Source organism: Marmota monax, unplaced genomic scaffold (genome assembly GCF_021218885.2).
Source record: "Marmota monax isolate L192 unplaced genomic scaffold, Marmota_monax_Labrador192_F-V1.1 WCK01_AAM20220418_F8-fsc00201, whole genome shotgun sequence".
NCBI classification, from domain to species: domain Eukaryota; kingdom Metazoa; phylum Chordata; class Mammalia; order Rodentia; family Sciuridae; genus Marmota; species Marmota monax.
Genome location: NW_026695150.1, coordinates 96,285 through 117,052, shown reverse-complemented (window position 1 = coordinate 117,052; position 20,768 = coordinate 96,285). Strand labels below are relative to the sequence as shown.

The 20,768-nt window shown below is 35.0% G+C and overlaps 1 protein-coding gene across 2 annotated transcripts in view; it reads right to left on the bottom strand.

The window, feature by feature from the left end:
• The window catches only part of Cdh20 (cadherin 20), a 57,917-nt gene that overhangs the window by 25,910 nt on the left and 11,239 nt on the right, over positions 1–20,768 (bottom strand). For both annotated transcript variants that reach the window (XM_046428191.2, XM_058573855.1), the window contains exons 4-5: positions 19,316–19,483; positions 11,930–12,117 (exon numbers count right to left, since the gene is read on the bottom strand). In XM_046428191.2, coding sequence (XP_046284147.1) covers positions 11,930–12,117; positions 19,316–19,483 — 356 coding nt within the window. The remainder of the gene's footprint in view (positions 1–11,929; positions 12,118–19,315; positions 19,484–20,768) is intronic.

Sequence of the window (20,768 nt, the reverse complement as noted above, 5' to 3'; positions counted from 1 at the left end):
CATATTCATATTTATTTTTTCCTCATTTTTAGCATTTTTGAAGTCAGTTATTTTTTCATGGATTAGTATTTTGAGGACTGGGATGTTTGATTTGTATATTTCAGATTTGTTTTGTATTCTTTTATTTTTAATTTTTTAAAATTTTACTTTGTATATCTTTTTATCTCACTTGTTTCCTTTGATTCTCTTTCTCTCTTGTTTTCTGCTAATAGCCAATTTCTATTGTTCTCTTTCACTCTTCCTATATTTTTCTATTTCTGTTTTCTTTTCTCCCTCATAGTCATCACATCCCACATCACTTCTGTTCTCTCCCTGTCCACCATTCAAAATTTGTAAACCCTTTTGCAAACTCACTTTTTTTTTTTACTGTGGGCAATAAATGATCATATCACTTTTGTTTATTGTGACAGTTAACATTGTAGATGCATAGAAGGAACTATTTGGACTAATTCTGTGTATGGTTTGCATTGGTTTGTATTATTTGTCTCCTGCCAAATGGTGAGGTACTGGACATCTTCAGGGATACTGCAAGTCCACAGGGTAGAAACTCTACTGCCTCAGATCCATACTGTTAGATGAGTAGACACACATATGAGCAGACAACATGAAAAAGCAAGGGAACAAATCACCCAAAACAAACTAAGATACTTCAATAACAGAATTCATTGACACCACAGTGGAAGAAATATCAGAAAAGGAGTTTAGAATATATGTACTTAAACTGATATGGGAAGTAAAGAATGATGTTAGGAGTGTAATTAGAGAGAATATACAAGTAGTGAAATATCACTTCAATAAAGAGAGAGATTCTGAAAAAAAATCAGAAATCCTCAAAATGAATCAGTAAACCAAATTAAAAATTCAATGTAAGGCATCATGAACAGATTAGACCTCTTACAAAACAGAGTTTTAGGCAATGAAGACAAAAGGTATAATTTTTCTTTTTCTTTTCTTTTTTTTTTTTTAGGTACCAGGGATTGAACTTGTATACTCAATTACTGAGCCACATCCCCAGTCCTATTCTGTATTTTACTTTGAGACAGGGTCTCACTGAGTTGCTTAGTATCTTGCTTTTGCTGAGGCTGGCTTTCAACTCTTTATCCTCCTGCCTCAGCTTTCCAAGTTGCTGGAATTACAAAATGTATAATCTTTAAAGTAGACTATGGATAAAAGATGTTAAGAGATCATGAACAAAACTTCCATGAAATATGGATAACCTGAGAAGATTAAATGTAAGATTGATTGGGATAGATGAAGGCTCAGAGACATAAACCAAAGAAATGCATAGTCTTTTCAATGAAATAATATCAGAAAATTTCTCAAGCCTAAAGAATGAAATGGAAAATAAAATAAAGGAGGCTTATAGGACCTCAAATGTACAAAATTATAACAGACCCACACCAAGGCACATGATTATGAAAATGACTAACATACAGAATGAGGATAGAATTTTAAAGGCTGCCAGGGCAAAATGATGGGTCATATGTAGAGGGAAATCAATCTGGATCTCAGCTGATTTCTCAACCAGGCTCTCAAAGCTAGGAGGTATTGGAATAATATATATCAAGCTTTGAAAAAAATGATGCCAGCCAAGAATAGTATCTCCAGCAAAATTAAGCTTCAGAGTTGATGATGAAATAGAAACCTTCCATGATAAACAAAAATTTATAAGAATTCATATCTAGAAAGCCTGAGCTATAAAACATACTCAATAAGATATTTCTTGAAGAAGAAATGAAAAATAAATGGAAAACCAGCAAAGGGAGGAACTATGCTAGAGTAATAGTCAATCTAAGGAGAAACATTCAAATTAAAGAGCAGAAATAAATGAAAATGACAGAGAATAAAATCCATTTGTCAATAATAACACTGACTATAAATGGCCTAAAGTCATCAATCAAAAGATACAGACTGGCAGATTGAATTAAAAACAATACCCAACAATATGCTGTCTCTAAGAGAATCACTGTAGGCAAAGACATCCATAGATTGAAGGTAAAGGATGGGGAAAAAAAACATTCACATGGGTCTTATAAACAAACAGGTTTCTATCCTCATTTCAGATAAAGTAGACTCAAGCCACAGTTAATCATAAGGGATGAAGTTGGACATTTCTTACTGCTTAAGGGAATTATAAATCAATAAGACCTAACAATCATAAATATTTATGCCCTAAACTATGGAGCATCTACATACATCAAACAAACTCTTCTCAATTTCAAGAATCAAATAGACCACAACACAGTAATACTGGGTGGCTTAACATGTGTCTCCTCACAGGATAGATTCTCCAAACAAAAACTAAATGAAGAAGCTATAGAACTAAAAACTACAATTAATAATTTACACTTAACAGATATGTAGAATATTTGTTCCATTAATGACTGAATACACTTTTTTCTCAGCAGCACATGATCCTTCTATAAAATATACTATATCTTAGTCCACAAAGCAACTCTTAGCAAATACAAAAAGAAATAATATACCTTGCATCTATTAGGTCATAATGAAATGAAATTAGAAATCAATTATAAAATAAAAAATAGAAGCTACTCTAATACCTGGAGATTAAATAATATGCTATTAAATTGCCAAGGGTAGCAGCAGAAATCAGGGATGAAATAAAAAAGTACTTAAAGGTAAATGAGAATAACGACACAACATCAAAGTCTCTAGGACATGATGAAGGCATTCCAAGAGGAAAGTTCATTGTATTGAGCTTATTCGCTAAAAGACTAGAGAGTTATCAAATAAATAATCCAACATTATCACCAAAAGTCTTAGAAAAAGAAGAGCAAATCAACATCAAAAGCAGTAGAAGACAGGAAATAATTAAAAGAGAGCTGATAAAAATGAAATTGAAACAAAAAATTAAAAAAATCAACAAAACAAAAGTTGGTTCTTTGAAAAAATAAAATCCATAAGCCTTTAGCAAAGCTAGTAAAGAGAGAAGATGCAAATTACTAGTATTCATGATGAACAAAGAAATATCACCTTGGACATACCAACATATAGACAATAATCAGAAAATTTATACTCTAATAAAATAGAAATCTTGAAGATATCAGCAAATTTCCAGGGACATAGGACCTACCCAAATTGAATCAAAAGGACATAGAAAATTTAAACAGATAAATTTCCAGCAATGGAATTGAAGACACCATCAAAATCCTACCAAGAAAGAAAACCCCAGGACCAGTCAGATTCTCAGCTGAGTTCTATCAGACCTTCAAAGAAGAACTAACACCAGTCCTCCTCAAATTATCACATGAAATAGAAAAGGAGGGAACCAAAAAAAAGAAAAAAGAAAAGGAGGGAACCCTTTTAGACTCAATTCTATGAAGCTAGTATCACCCTGATACCAAACCATAAGGAAAGAAAACTTCAGACCAATATCCCTGATGAACATAGATGCAAAAATTCATATGAAATATTGGCAAGTAACATACAAAAACATGTTAAAAAGACAGTGCACCATGGTCAAGTGCGGTTTATCCCAGGGATGCAAAGTTGGTTCAACATATGGAATCAATAAATGTAATTCATCACATCAATAGACTTTACAGACAAGAATCACATGAATATCTCAATAGATACAGAAAAAGCATTTGTCAAAATAGCATCCATTCATGTTCAAAACAGTAGAAAAACTGGGGCCAGTAAGACCATACCTCAACATTGTAAAGGCTGTGTATGTTAAACCCAACACCAGCATCACACTAAATGTAGAAAAATTGAAAGCAGTCCCTCTAAAAACTGGAAGAAGGCAGGATGTCCTCTTTCACTATGTCTATTCAACACTGTCCTAGAAACTCTAGCCAGAGCAATTAGATGAAAGAAATTAAAGGATATGAATAGGAATAGAAGAGCTCAACTACTCCTATTTGCCAATGACATGATTCTAGATTTAGAAGACCGACTGGAAAATTTCTAGAACTCATAAATGAATTCAGCAAAATAGCAGGATATAAAATTATCACCTATAAATCCTTTGCATTCTTATACACCATTGATAATCAAATGAAAGAGAAATTAGGAAAACTATGCCATTCACGATAGCCTCAAAAAAAGAAAAATATTTGGGAATCAACCTAACAAAAGAGGTGAAAGACTTCTACAATGAAAACTACAGAACATTAAAGAAATAAATTGAAGAAGACCTTAGAAGATGGAAAGATCTCCCATGTTCTTGAATAGGGAGAATAAATATTATCAAAATGTCCAAACTACCAAAAGTACTGTAAGTACAATTCCTATTAAAATTCCAATGACATTCTTCATAGAATTAGAAAAAGCAGTCATGAAATTCATTTTGAAAAATAAGAGGCCCAAAATAGCCAAAGCAATTCTCAGTGAGAAAATGATGCAGAGGCATCACAATACCAGACCTTAAATTATACTACAGAGCTATAGTAACAAAACCAGCATGGTATTGGTGCCAACAGACATGAAGACCAATGGTACAGAATAGAAGACACAGAGACAAACCCATATGAATACAGTTATCTCATACCAGACAAAGCCACCATAAACATACATTGGAGAAAAGATGGTCTGTTTAATAATAGTTCTGGGAAAAATGGAAATCAATTTGTATTAGGATGAATTTGAACCCTTACCTCTCACCCTGCACAAAAAAACGTGGATCAAAGACCTAGGCATTAGTCCAGAAACCCTGTGCCTACTAGAAGAAAACGTAGGCTCAACTTTCCATTATGTTCACTTAGGAATTGAGTTCCTCAACAAGACTCCTAAAGCGCAAGAAGTAAAGCCAAGAATCAATAAATGGAGTGGTATCAAACTAAAAAGCATTTTCACAGCAAAGGAAATAATCAAGAACATGTACAGAGATCCTATAGATTTGGAGAAAATCTTCACACCAGTACCTCAGATAAGGTGTTAATTTCTAATATATACAAGGAACTCAAAAAACTTAACACCAGAAAACCAAATAACCCAATCAAAAAATGGGCAAAGGAACTGAATAGGCACTTCACAGAACAAGATAAATGATCGGTCAACAAACCCATGAAAAAATGTTCAGCATCGCTAGCAATTAGAGAAATGCAAATTAAAACTACACTGTGATTCCATCTCACTCCATTAAGAATGACAATTATAGACTATAACTATAAATGTTGGTGACGATGTGGGGAAGAAGGACACTCACTCATTGGTGGGACTGCGAATTGGTGCAACCATTATGGAAAGCAGTATGGAAATTCCTCAGAAAAGTTGAAATGGAACCACCATTTGACCCAGTTATCCCAGTATATACCCAGAAGACTTAAAATCAGCATACTACAGTGACACAACCACATCAATGTTTATGGCAGCTCACACAATAGCTAAGCTTTGGAACCAACCCAGGTGCCCTTCAACAGATCACTGGATGAAGAAATGTGATGTATATATGTGTGTATGTGTGTATATACTATAAAGATGAATGAAATTATGGTGTTTGCCAGTAAATAGATGGAACTGGAGACTATTATGCTCAGTGAAATAAGCCAATCCAAAAGTACCAAAGGCTGAATGTTCTCTCTGATATGTGGATGCCAACACACAATAAGTGGGCAGAGAGGGAAGAATAGAAGTTCATTGGATTAGTCAATGGGGAATGAGGGGAAGGGAGGGTGGATAGGAATAGGAAAGACATTAGAATGAATTGGGCATACGTTTCTATGTTCATATATAAATAGACAACCAGTGTAACTTCACATCATGTTCAACCTTAAGAATGGGAAGTTACACTCCATGTATGTATAATATGTCAAAATACATTCTATTATGTATATCTAAAAAGAACAAGTTTTAAAAAATCATTTATTACTAGAAAAAAGGATATCACATAAGTGACGTCATCAAGTATATCATAATTTGCATGTAGTTTTTTTCACTTAGCATGATATATCTGGGATTATCCAAGTTATTATATGATAAGTATTCTTTTTTATTGCTGAGTAGTATTCCATTGTGTGGGTGTACAATAGTTAATTTCTCCATTTTCCACTAGAGGTATGTTTGGGTTGCTTCTAATTTCTAACAATTATGAATAAAGCTTCTGTAAATATTTGCATACAGATTTTTGTGTGAACTTGTTTTCATTTCACTTGGGTAAATACTTAGGATTACAATTGCAGGGTTATATGGTAAGTGAATTTCTTAACTTTATAAGAGATATTCAAATCAATTTTCAAAAGGGTAGTACCCTTTTTTATTTTCTCCAAGAATGTTTGAAAATTCCAGTTTCTCTACATCTTTATCAGTGCTTAAAAGTTTCGTCAGTATTTTGATTTTAACCATCCTAGTGTGTGTGAAGTGGCATTACATTTTGGTTGTGGGTTGCGCAGTGATACATCTTCATATACCTTCTTTTTTTAGGTTTTTTTTTTTTTCATCATATACCTTCTTGAAGTGTTCTTTACATATTCAGGTCCTTTATCAGACATAGAATTTGCAAATATTTTCACCCCCTCTGTGATTTGTCTTTCATTCTCAAAACAGTCTTTTGAAGAACAGAATCTCTTTAATTTTTGATGAGGTCTTACCATTTTTTTTTTTTTGTGAGACTGGGGTTCTAGTATCATTTTGAAGAAAACTTTGCCTTTTCAGGATCATAGAGATTTTTTCCTGTGTTTCCTTTTATAAATTTTATAGTTTTAGTTTTTACATTTAGTTGTATGATCCATTTGATTTTTTAAACTTCTTTCCTTTTTAAAAATTTTTTTCTTAGTTGTTGATAAATCTTTATTTTATTTATTTATATGTGGTGCTGAGAATCAAACCTCACACATGCCAGCAAGTGCATTACCACTGAGCCACAGTCCCAGCCCCCTTTTGATTTTTTTATGAGTATAATTGAGGTTCATATTTTTGGTATCTAATTGTTCTAGCACCATTTGTTGAAAAGACTAGGGTGAGTTTTTAATTATTATCAAAATTTCTTTTAAAACATGTTAATTTTAGGTTATTGCCTCCCTCATGTACACCTTTAAAATTCAAAGAAAACATTGCTCTAGGTACTTCAGCTTTACGTTGCCCACATTTGATGATTTTAACTCTTCCCTCTTCAATAATTTTTGTTCTTTTTTCTAAGCATTAAAGAATTGTTTATTTCTGTATTCATAATGCTAGACCAAAGAGTAATAATGAACCCCAATTCCAAATTCAAGAAATTTCCTAGAGTTGAGGCACATAAAAATGAAAAGTCATTATCTCCTTGAAAGTGGAGGCATAAAAATTATAGCACAAAATACTAATGTAGCTTTGATTATTAATTAAGCAGAATTAGGTATTCCCTCTTCTGTTTCTATATCATTTTACTGTACTTTCATTATAGCTTTTCTTGTTTTGCATTACAAATACTTCTTATTATGTAGGTTGCTTTCCCAGATTCATGGGTGGAGCCAATGACTTAGATTTTTATTCCTCAATACTTAGCAAAGTCTAAAACTGAAAATGTAGCAAGAAAATGGTATATTGGATAGTACAAAAAGTTTCCTAGTATGAGTATTAACATGTACTGTTTGAGTGATGGTATATGTAAGGATCCTATGTTACAATACATAAATAATTTTAAGTGATCCATTTTTTTATATTTTCATACTTTGGAAATATGATTGCTTCTCCAACTGATGACCCCTTAAAGTTGCTGTGGGCTCAACAAGAAATGATGGGATGTAGTTGTTATTGCCTGTATAAGCCAGACCTAGTTAAAGCCATTTGTGTTATATACTTCAGGTGAGTTTTGTATACTTATGGTACTGCATGCATTGAACTTTACTTCAGAAAGATTGTGTTATGACTCAGAATTGAAACAAAACTTGTCTAGGCAGAATGACATTGAGGCATGCCACATAGTAGGAGAATGTTGTTAATTCTGTGTCATACACCCAATAGGTATTACTTTTAGTCATCATTTATAATTCTAGCATGTTATTTATTCTCAAAGAATGAGAATAAAATAAGAAATTACCAGCAAGGATTAAATCTGATATTAGTGAAGCAAATATGTTTAGTTATATACACAAGAGCTCTTCAACTAATTAAATAAGAAATAAGAGCATGTGAGGCCTTGGGTTCAGTTCCCCATCACACCCCCCACCACACCAAAAAAAAATTCTTGTCATTTTAAATTGACAAGAACTTTTTAAAGGGGTACATAAAACAGTAATAATTCATGGTCTCTTATTAGTTTTGATGAAATATAGAATTTTTTCACTGTGACCTGCCTAAGAGGAGAATGGACTTTCAACAATTACTTATTATGTACTAGGAGGTGGAAGACATGTTGAAGACTAGAAAATGATACAACATCATTCACATCTAGAATAAAGAACATTCCAAAAATTGTATTTTTCAAGCATCTAAGTTAAGAGACTGAAAATCAAGTGATTGATTACTTAAAAGCTAAAAAGACTCGGGTACTGGGTAGTAATCAGTGTGGTTTTATGAAGATCCAATTCTGTCAATTCAGTTTAATTTTTCTTTTTGGAAAAGTGTGTGCTTTTGAGACCAATAATAGGCCTAAGGGAAATAAATCAAGAGCAAAACTTTTGTTTCAATTTTATATGACATTATAAATGGCAAATTGGGAAGATGGGTATAGATCAGACGTTTGAGTGAATGTTGTTCCAGAGGTATAGATTAAGCAGTCAGTAGCCTCTAAATATTTCTTATATATGACTAGTCCATTTAACTAACTTATTGACCTCTTTCTTAATTCCATTTTCTGGCAGCACATAACATAAAACAAATCAAAATGACCTTGGACAAATTGGTGCTAGTTTTGATTAAACACAGATATAGTTTTGGTAATGACAAAGAAAGATAGTATTCTGCCTTTTGAGATATAATCTTTTTTCAGGTAAGGGAGTTGAAAAAAAGATATTTTGAGGTCCCTCAAATTTTAATATTAATTAATTTTTAAAAAATGAGTGACTTGTAATATTATGTATGTTATATTGTGATAATTTAACAAGTTATTATTTAGAATTATGTTAAGATATATAATAAATTTTAAATATTGAGTATCCCCAAAGTTATCTTTTTGGTTGCTTAATTTTTGAATAGAATTTTTGTATTAAAGAAATAATAATTATTCAAGACTTTGAGCATTTATAGTTACTAATCATGATGAGCAATATGTTTTTATTTACTTGAGGCAAGCCACATAGTAGAATGTTCTTAATTCTGTGTCATATATCCAATAGGTATTACTTTTAGTCATCATTTATAATTCTAGCATGTTATTTATTCTCAAAGAATGAGAATAAAATAAGAAATTACAATATTTTAATTATATCCAGATTATGAGACAATTAATAAGTTAATCTCAGCATTTTGTGCTGTTTCAAGGTCATTGTGTGCTGGTTATAAAGATTTCTAAATGTGTCTGTTCCTTTGCTGTATTTGCACCTTAAATAATTTGAGAACAAGATGTAAATTCATCCCTTCTTCCCTTTTAAAGCATTGATAATTCAGGTTTAAGAGACAAGAGAGAATAAAGTTATTAAACACATGTTAGTTAACTTGTGCCACATTTTAAGTGATGCTCTTGTTGCTTTTGTAGGGGTCATCAATGACTTCCATGTTCCTAAAGTCTCTGGTTAATTTTCAGTGTTCTTTAATTTTCTAGGGCATTTCTTACTGGTGATCCTTTCACACCACTGTCTTCTTGACTTCTCTTCTGCCTTTCTAGTCTCTGCTCTTTTTTCTTGCTTGCACTTGATCTTCTCATGACTTCTTCGAATTGGGTGCCTCAGGGCTCATTTCATTGTTCCCTTTCTGTCTATACTCAGTCCCTTGGAATCTCATTCTGTTTCATTTGCTTTGACCATCTATACGCTTATGACTCTCAAAGTCATATTCCTAGCCCACAGTTCTTCTCCAGATTCCCAATCCTATAACCAAAGCCACTGTCCCTCTTTCCTTGAATATCTAGCAGACACTGCAGATGTAATATTCAGATGAAATCCCAATACTTTCCACCCCTGCCACCTGCTTTACCTTGTAGACTTCTCCATCTCAGTTAATGGCAGCTCCAATCTTATTGCTCAGTTGACTCTTTTTAAAAATATCCTCATCCAATCTTTTAAGAAATCTTATTGGCCCTACTTTCAAAATGTACCAACCTCTTCCCGTCATTTCCAATCCTGCCTCCTAGGACAACAACTACCATCTCTTCCCTGGATTTTTGTAGTACCCTCTCAACTGTTTGCCTTGTTTCTGTCCTTGCCCCCCGCCTTTTTTTTCTCCTCTGAAACACAGCGTACAGAGTAATTATCAGAAAAGCCTAGTCATGTTGCACATCTTAAAATCCTCCAGTTGTTTCCCACTTTACTCAGAGTAAAAACTGAAGTTCTCATAATTAGTATAAAAACAATCTAGTCCCTTTGTTATTTTTCAGACCTTGTCTCCTGAGAGTTTCCCCCTTTACTCAGCCTTTTAAATCCCCTTGCTGTTATTGAAACACACTAGGCATGGACCCACTTCAGGGCCTTTTCATTAGCTGTCTTTTTGCCTGAAACACTTTCTTTAATACTTCCATGCCCATTCCATACACTTCATGGTGGCAGTGGACACTTTTCACCAAAAATCATTTATAGGGTACCTATACTGTTAACCTGCCCAACTCTGACTTGAAGTCTTTGCCTAAATCTCATTTTTTCTGTGAAGTTAATCCCAATTACTTAAGATATTTGAAGTCATCTTATATCTCCTTATTGATCTAAGTTGTCCATCCACTCTGGCCTTGAACCTGGAATTTTTCTGCCTCAGCTTCCTGAGTAGCTGGGATAATGTTTTATTTTTTTCCCCACATTGAATGTTTGGAACAATAGCTGGTACACAGTAGGTGAGTAATATGTGTTGAATAAATAATATAAGTTATGGATTTAAAAATGTATTCAAAATAGGGAAGAATCAAACCAATGAATCTCTTAAATGTATTTCATCAGATACTTATTTGTAGGGTATTAAAACTTAATTTTTTACAAAACATCATATCTTCCAACTGAGTTTATCCATATGTGCCTTATGCCACAGAAAGAATCAATAGTTTATATTCAGAAAACAGTACCGTATCATGAAACAAAGGAGTTTAAAGTGAAAACAACATTCACTAGCTATGTTTGATAAAACTTAATTTTTTTTTCCAGTACTGGGAATTGAACACAGGGGCCCTTTACCCCTTAGTTACAGCCCTAGTCCTTTATTTTTATACTTTAAGACAGTGTCTTGCTAAGTTGTTCATGCTGACCTTGAAATTGTGATCCTCCTGTTTCAGCCTCCCAAGTCACTGGGATTATAGGCATGTGCCTCTGCACCTGGCTTGATAAGACTTTTGCAAGTTTAATTTGCATTTATAGATCTTCAAGAGGCAGTTAAAAAATCCCTGTATGTTATTTATTGATTTAGAAATAATATTATAATTTGCTTGTTATTTATGGTACACTGCAGTAAAAAAAAGTGTGTGATTCAAATATTGACTAAGTCATTAACATCATTAGAGAATTAAGCTGCAATAATTTTTAAGTTGGCTAAGTAGGAGAAATGACATATTTGTAATATATTTTTATCACAATCTGGTACTCTTTCTGTAAAATGATGGTACAGTCAGCGTCTTCATGTTGGTACAAGGAGTAAGATGAGGTTTTTCTATGTTGCCCAGGTTGGTTTCTAACTTCTCCTACCTTAGCCTCCCCAGTAGTTGGGATTAGAGGTGAGCACCACCATGCCTGGGATATTTGTTTGTTTGTTTGTTTGTTTTTAATTATAGGAAAGAGCTTTTACAAGAGGATTTATAACAACAAAGTTGGTTATAATATTCTAAATCAAAAAATACTTATCCATAGTACAAAAACTCTGAAAATCATTTCATATATAAAGCATCCATGAAGTGATTTGGATAAAGGAGTTGGCTTACCTTCTTCACAGTTATGATACCAACTTGGAAATTGGGATCTGTGTTAATGTCAAAGGCATCTGCACCATCTCCATCCACAATAGTGTATTTCATCTCTGCATTGATTCCTTCATCCAAGTCCTTGGCAAACACTCTTCCCACAGTGGAGCTAATTGGAGCTGATTCCAGCACACTCATTTGATAATGTTCTGTGAAGGAAAGCAAGAACATGCATTGTCACTACAAAATAAATAAAAAAATAAATAAATGAAAAGCCTTGTCATTATCACATCTTATCAGGCATTCTGTGCAAAATATCTTTTTCTTGGTTTAAAATTAAAGCTTCAGTTTTATCAGATGAAAACGGAGGTCCTCAGAGGCTAAACAGGTATAACCATAACCTATACTGAATATTCAATAAAGAGGAAGCAAAATAACTTTTTGACTATAACCCTGAAAGCAGGACAGAATAAAAGCAAAATTATTTCTCATTCTAGTGAATCTACCTACAGAGTGGTAGGAAGTATGCTGCTTCCTAGTCTTTTAGTACTCCACAATGAATGGAAATATTTCCCAAAAGTCAATTCCTTTTTTTTTTTAAGTCAATTCCTTTTGAGAAAGAAAACAACAAAACAGAATAAAAACCCACATGTCACAAATTGTACATATTTATTCTGTTTACATTTCTTTTCTTTTCCTTTTGTGGTAGGATTGAACCCAGGGATGCTTTACCACTGAACCACATCTCTAGCCCTTTTTATTTTTTATTTCCAGACGGGCTGTGCTGCTAAGGATGGCCTTGAAATTGTGATTCTTCTGCCTCAGCCTCCCTAGTAGCTGACTATTTAGTTTGAAATGCCCACATTTTCTTTCATGACCTAGCTGGTGTTTTGAGTACCTATCTCTATAACCACCTGCCTAGAACTGATGTAGACCAGTGATCTATAGAGGAACAGCCACAGAGAGCAAGTTCTACCAGCTCCATTGTAGGGTTCATCAACATTTCTTGCAGCTGGGACCCTCTGTCTGCCTCTTCGTGGACAGACCCTGATGTTTCCTGTCTTCTTGTTCCAGATCAAAAATATCCCCACATATGTAAAAAGCTCGAAGTGGTGATGCTTTGCTTTTTGACTTGACATTTCTGATTTACAATTAAAGTTAGTTCCTTTTCATCTCTATGAAGTTGTATTTTTGTTAACTTACCTTCTTTGGGGCTCAACATTTTTGATGTGCTTCATTATTTTGTCAATTATAGACTGACTAACAAAACAAAATCATAATCACAGTTTTGATATGTATGTGATCTCTTTTATGCATCAAAAGGTCTGGGAAGCCTGGGGCATAAGGGCTTTTTTTTTCCATAAAAATTTGGGGAGGCTGACACCCCAGGTAGCTCACAGCACTCCACCTTGCACAGGAGAAGAAACGATACAATTTCTTACAAAAATGAGTCAGGAAATCTTTGTTGTACTAAGCTTTCAGTCACATGGATTTTATGATCTCTTTCCATTCACTTCCAAAGTTGTTGATGGATTATGCTTTGCTATTGAAGAACTTTTCAGAAAAACAAACCAGCATCTGCCTACAACATTCTCCCACACCAGGAAAGCTATATTGTGTTTAAAAATATACATATACTTTCTACATGTGATGCATTATATTGGAAATAAATAACTTGAGATCTTGATATTTCATTATAAATTGTTCAGTGAAAGGGGACTGAACTTGTTTTAAGTGTAAAAGAGGAGGCATGTCATTTTGTCATAGCTCACAATCAGCTGTGGTAATATTTGTGGAAAAAAAAACTAAATAGAATTTCTACAGTGAGGAATCAAAAGAATGAGGCAGAAGAGTTCATCTAGAAAAATTCATTCAGATAGATTTTTGAAATAGATTGTCTGAACTTAGGTTTAGCAAATAGATGGGGAAATATTTAATGATGAGTTAAAGTAAAAATTTTAAAAAGTCCAAAAGTAACGACCATCTTAGAGGAAGCAGTTAATGTGTGAAAATTACTTAGAGACAAATTTAAATTACTTATGTTTCTCTTTTGTCTTTCATGAAACATATTTCATGCTTCCACTCTATTCCTAGATTCTCCGTTATTACTGAAATTTGAAATAGTGAGTACTCAAAATATATGCTTTAGAATGGCATTAGGATTTTGGTTTGAGAGGTGTTCTTGTCAGGTCTTTTGGTCACAGAGATGAATAATCTGACTAATACAGGAATTTGTTATGGTTTAGATATGTCAACATACTTTATATACAACCCATGTGTGAGACAGTGCAGGAATATTCAGGGGTGAAATGGTTGTATTGTGAGAGTTATAATCAGTGGGTTAATCCACTTTTAAGTAGTTCAAGGATTCTTAAGAATCTACAGTGTACAATGTGTGCAGAGAGTCATTCTGAGCTATAAAGACTGAATACTCAAAAGCCCATGTGTGAGACAGTGCAGGAATATTCAAGGGTGAAATGGTTTTATTGTGAGAGTTATAATCAGTGGGTTAATCCACTTTTATGGATTAACTAGGTGGTAACTGGGCAGGTAGGGTCTGGCTGCAGGAGGTAGGTCACAGGGGTGTGATTTTGGGGTTTATATTTTGTCCCTGATAAGTGGAGCTCTACCTCTGCTTCCTGGTTGCCATTTGCTGAGCTGCTTTCCTTAGCTATGCCCTTATGCCATGATGTTCTTCATCTTGAGCCCAGAGCTATGGAGTTGGCTAACAATGGACTAACTTCTGAGACCTTGAGCCAAAATAAGGGGCTAGACTAAAACTCTAGGCATTGTGCTAAGTGGAGTTAGCCAATCCCCAAAAAACAAATGCCAAATGTTTTCTCTGATATAAGGAGGCTGACTCATAGTGAGGTAGGGAGGGGGAGCATGGGAGGAATAGATGAACTCTAGATAGGGCAGAAGGGTGGGAGGGAAAGGGAGGGGGCAGGGGATTAGCAAGGATGGTGGAATGTGATGGACTTCATTATCCAAAGTACATGTATGAAGACACGAATTGGGTGTCAACATACTTTATATACAACCAGAGATATGAAAAATTGTGGTATATATGTGTAGTAAGAATTGTAATGCAAAAAGTACATGTTTAAAGACATGAGTTGGCGTAAACATACTTTATATACAAAGATATGAAAAATTGTGCTCTATATGTGTAATAAGAATTGTAAGGCATTCCACTGTTGTGTATTTTAAAAAAAATAAGATCAATTATTACAAAACAAAACAACAAAAACCTGTAGGCATTGTATTATGTTATGTTGTTGTGAAACTGCCATGTTTAAGATTACATCCCTCAAAATGTCCAAATCCATATGCATTTGAGCTGTGTTGTGTGTAATAACTTGGTTCTTCTGTCCTTTGTACTTCTATCAGAGATACCTGTTTAATTTCAAATTTAAGAAGTTAAGTAGTTCAAGGATTCTCAAGAATCTACAGTGTTCAATGTGTGCAGAGAGTCATTCTGAGCTATAAAGACTGAATATTCAGGATCAGCAAAATAACAAAAAGCCACCCCATATGATATCCCACAGTCTGTTCCATGATGATCTGTGTTTTGTACTGCAGGCCCAGTCAACTTAGTAGCCTGCTTACTGTACCATATATGAAATGCTTGTCTAGTATCCTGCCTTTTTCTTGCATGAATGCTCATGGGAACTTTGTGTATTCCAGTTGGATGTAAATATTTGAGCTCTCTTCCTGAATTTATATAGCTAAAATTGAAGGTTCACTTATTTGGCTGATTCACAGTGCAGCTATTCAGCTGATAGTCAGACTTGACTCTTTCTGTTTTCAATTTATTTATTTATTTAATTCTTTAAAATTTCCCGGCTAAGACTTTCACCTGAATTGCATCTGCTGCTCTTACTTCCCCAGTTTGCTCCCTTCAGGCATTCACTTTCCAAACGCATGTCTCCATTCCCGGCTTCATCCACTGTCATCGCTCTATACTTCCACCTTTCTGAAGGACACTCAGCCTGATTGTTCTGCTGTCACTTCATATTCAAAATCTGAATCCGTCTCTCTCCTTCCCTGCTGATAGATCCATTTTATATCCTCTATTTCTATCAACAGTACAATCCTTCTGTCAGATTTTAACCATTGTTTTCATTTTTGACTCCACCCTCTGCCTCATATCCCTTAGCTAAGAAATCAAAAGGCAGAAGTTTGTGTTTTCATATTTGTTCCACTCCACGCCTCCTGCTAGTTCCATAGTCTGTCCTATGAGCTCAACTCTGTACCCTCCGAAAGCCTCGTAACACACTCCTCCACTTCTTGTTTTTTATTTGTTCTAATTAGAGATACATGATAGTAGAATGCATTTTGACATGTCATATATAAATGGAGTACTACTTCTCATTCTGGTTGTACATGATGTAGAGTTATACAGGTTGTATAATCACATATGCACACAGGGTAATAATGTCCAATTCACTCTATGTCATTCCTACCCCCTTTCCTCCCTGCACTCCCTTCTGTCTAATTCAAAATACCTCTATTCCCATCTCCCTTATTGTGAGTTAGCATATGCATATCAGGGAAATCATCCAGCCTTTGGTTCTTTGGGATTGGCTTATTTCACTTTGAATAATATTCTCCAGTTCCATCCATTTACCGGCAAATGCCATAATTTCATTCTTCTTTAAGGCCGAGTAGAGTAATATTCCATTGTATATATACATACCATGTTTTCTTTACCCATTAATCTGTTGAAGGACACCTAGGTTGGTTTCATAGTTTACTATTGTGAATTGAGCCACCATAAACATTGATGTGGCTGTATCACTATAGTATGTTGATTTTAAGTCCTTTGGCTATAAAACTAGGAGTGGGATAGCTAGGTTAAATAGTGGTTTCATTGCAAGTTTTCTGAGGAATCTCCATACTGCTTTCTGGAGTGGTTGTACCAATTTGTAGTCCCACCAGCAATGTATGACCCTCCTCCACTTCTAGTCTCTGATTTTGCCATTCCATCTTGTACATGGCTATCAAATTATCCTTCCTTTATGTCTTTTACTCAAAAATTATTCTGTGGGGTTTCATTTAAATTCCAACACATTTGAAAGATTAGGTCTTTGTTTTAGGAGGTTTTGAGCATAAAATGACATAAGCAAAATTTTCAGGCATATATAAAAAACACATGCACATATCTATGTGTTTCTTACTTGCAGAATTTTACTCAGATGAGCTCTAGGAGAGTAGAGAGTTTGTTTCTTTTGTACACCTCCGTGTCCCTCATCTAGAATAGTATCTGGAACAATATTTCTTGAATGAGTGAATGACTTCCTAATTCTGGAATATTTTCCTTCCTTTCTATTAAAGACCTTTGTATTATTCAGTTCTCTGTTCAATTCTTATCCTTCTATGAAGTCTTTATTCACCTTAGTTTCTTATGAACAAAAACCAACTCATATGCATGTCACAAACTGTTTCATGACACTTTATTGTTCTTTAGTGAAGGACCCATCAACTTAATAGCCTCAGTTGGGGAAAAAAAGTATGAAAAGGTTCCATAGGGAGGAAATAATGAAAAGTTTGGGGAACAGAGATTTTAGTGCTATGGAAAGCTGAAGCCCAAAAGGAAACTGGTTGTGTAAGCATTGCACAATGGAACTACACTGAGAATTCATCTTACTCCAACCAGAATGGCAATTAGTAAGAATACAAGTAACAGAAAATGTTGGTAAGGATGTGGGGAAAAGGGTACACTCTTACGTTGTTGGTGGGACTGCAAATTAGTGCAACCGTTCTGGAAAGCAATATGGGGAGTCCTCAAAATACCAGGAATGGAACCACCATTTGACCCAGTTATATACTCCTTAGTACGTATCTAAAGGAGTTAAAATCAGCGTACTTCAGTGATATAGCCACATCAATGTATACAGCAGCACAATTCACAGTAGCTAAGCTATGGAACCAACCTAGATGCCCGTCATCAGATGAATGGATAAAGAAATTGTGGTATTCTTTATTCAGCCATAAAGGAGTTAGAGAAGATAAGATATTCCAAAAAGATAAGATATTCCAAAAAACCAAATGCTGAATGTTTTCTCTGATATAAAGAGGCTGATTCATAGTGGGATAGGGAGAGGGAACATGGGAAGAATAGATGAACTCTATATAGGGCAGAGGGGTGGGAAGGGAAGGGAGGGAACATGGGGTTATAAATGATGGTGGAATGTGATGATCATTATTATCCAAAGTACATGTATAAAGACATGAATTGGTGTAAGTATACTTTGTATACAACTATATATATATATATATGTGGGAGGCCAACCTTACGGGTGACTGAGTTACACTCCCCAGCTGGGTGCTGAGGTGCTCAGTCACAGAAATGGGTGTGTCTTGCTACAGCCCCATGGGTGACGCTATGCTCACCTGTTCCTTTGTAATATAACCCCTTGCCCTGTTTAGGATAGAATCTTCCATGGAAGTGACTTGTGTGTGTCCCCTCCTCTTACTGTGCCCTTGGGTGTGGCCTACCCAGGTGTCAGTCAACCTGCTGACAGTGGACATCATGAAGATAGACTCAGCCCCCTGAAACCTGACCCCCTGCCTCATTTGAATAGCTTCTCCTCAATAAAAGGGGTCAGCACGTGCTCTCTCTCTCTCTCTCTCTCTTTTTCTGCGGACCCTTAAGGTCAGAGGAGCCGTCACAGCAACCCCAAAGAAAAAGGTATTTGTGTCTCTTGTGTGGTTATTTCGTGCAGCCCAGTTAGCCCAGTTTAACTAGAGTGACCCCTGAGCCTTTTAGTCGCGAGAACAGAAACCTGGCATATATATATATATATATATATATATATATATATATATATGCTCTATATGTGTAATATAATGCATTCTGCTATCATATATAAATAAAATAAATAAATACTTAAAAAAAGAATAATGACTTTTTGAGATTCTCTGGTTAATGGATGGATCTGGAAACTATCATTCTGAGTGAAATAAGTCAATCCCCCAAACCAAAGATCTGATTTTCTCTTTGATATGTGTATGTTAACCCACAATAAGGGGTGGGGGAAGAACAGTTCATTCGATTAGACAAAGGGGAATGAAGGGAAGGAAAAAGGGGCCTAGGAATAGGAAAGACAGTGGAATGAATCTGACACAACTTTTCTATGTACATATGGGATTACACCCCAGTGAATCTCACTGTTGTGTACTTCCAGGAGACTGGGATCCTAATTAGAATAAGATATAGTCCATGCTTGTATAAATACATCAAAATAGATTCTACTGTCATGTATAACTAAAAAGAAAAAAAAAAGAATTGCACAATGAGTATAGGGAAGAAATCCAAGAATGATTGCATTTAACATGCTGTCCTTTCTCCTGCATTTCTGTAAAAGATGCATCCCTATGGGTTCTGGTTGGTTAGGTACTCACTCTGGGGGAAGCGGGGTGGGTTATCATTGACATCCGAGAGGGTGATGTTGACTGTTGTGGTCCCAGCTAATCCCCCGAGCTGCCCTCCCATGTCCTTGGCTTGTATAATCACTTCATAGTACTCTTTGGCTTCTCTGTCCATGTTCATGAGCGCTGTCCTAATTACACCTGCAGGATAGAAATGACTTTGTTTTAAAAACAAAACCATAAGTGCAGTTTTTAAAAGATTCACTTTTAGGTTTCTTCCTTGTGCATGGTAAATGCCCAGAGTTGAGATGTATGTCACCTGTTTTATGAAACTCAAGGTAAAAATTCCTGCTTCAAAAAAGTTTCTCTGCAACAAATGTACTGTTTCAGCAGAAGAACAGCTAGTTTCCTTTGGTGGTGACATTACCAAAAGAGAACGGGAGATGGCAGCAATGGTCCTCTTACCACTAGGGGAATTGCAGTTCAAGGAGATTTCAGACTGCTCAGTCTCACCAAAGAAAACTGGGGCTTTGAGTTCAGAAAACAAAGCCTCATATGTCTACACATCTGTGATTTTAGATAATTCTCATTCAGCTGTTTCTCTCTTCAACCCCTAGAGCCCTTGTAATGTGAATAACTCTTTTTAGATAACTTGCTCCTGTTCTGCCTTTTCCTGCCTCCCCACTACCTGTAAGTAGTATTGGAATTCTCATTTGATTTTCCTTTTGTTATATATTTATTCTGTTTTGTTATTTTCTTCTTACCTCTGTGCTTCACTGAATTCTGTGAGCTTGGACATAAAAGATGCTCTGCAAGTTGTTTATTTTTACCTTGTATGAAAATGAAGTTCCCCAGATAGTAAGTAGCAGCATAGCAGTGTGATGATAAGGTTTCATTTAAGAAGAGGGGTCTAAACGAAATCCACTGAAATGTGTTTTGATCCTGGCCAGGATGTACAGTACTGTTGTATCTCCTTTTTAACCTTTCAACTTGGAAAAGTTGATTTCTATGCATTGGAGGCAAAGATTAAGGGCATGTTTGCTGCAGGTTTATGACATGACCCTTGGCTAAATGGATCTCTTCCGTGAAAAGGGAGGGGATTGGGGAAACACCTGTCCCCAGTTTACTCCTGTAGTGTATTTATTCATTTAGTAAGAACAACATTTTAAATATATATATATTTAAAAAATATATATTTTAAATGCCTCATGGGCACAGCAGTAACTATCTTTTTATGTATTTTTGACCTTAACACTATGCCCCCTGGGAGCTGTCAAAATAATATAAGATTTTTCTTAGGATATAAAGGACACATTACCCTCCTCCTGCCTGTATTTTTCCTCCCTGTGGCCACCCCTTCATTCTCTCTCTCCCTGTTAGCAGAATTATTGAAGTTAACTGTTTTACAGAAGTCCCTAACTGTGGTCTTTTCCTTTCCTTCTAGTAATTTATGCTCCTTTGTTTTCTGCTTTTATGATACAGTTTT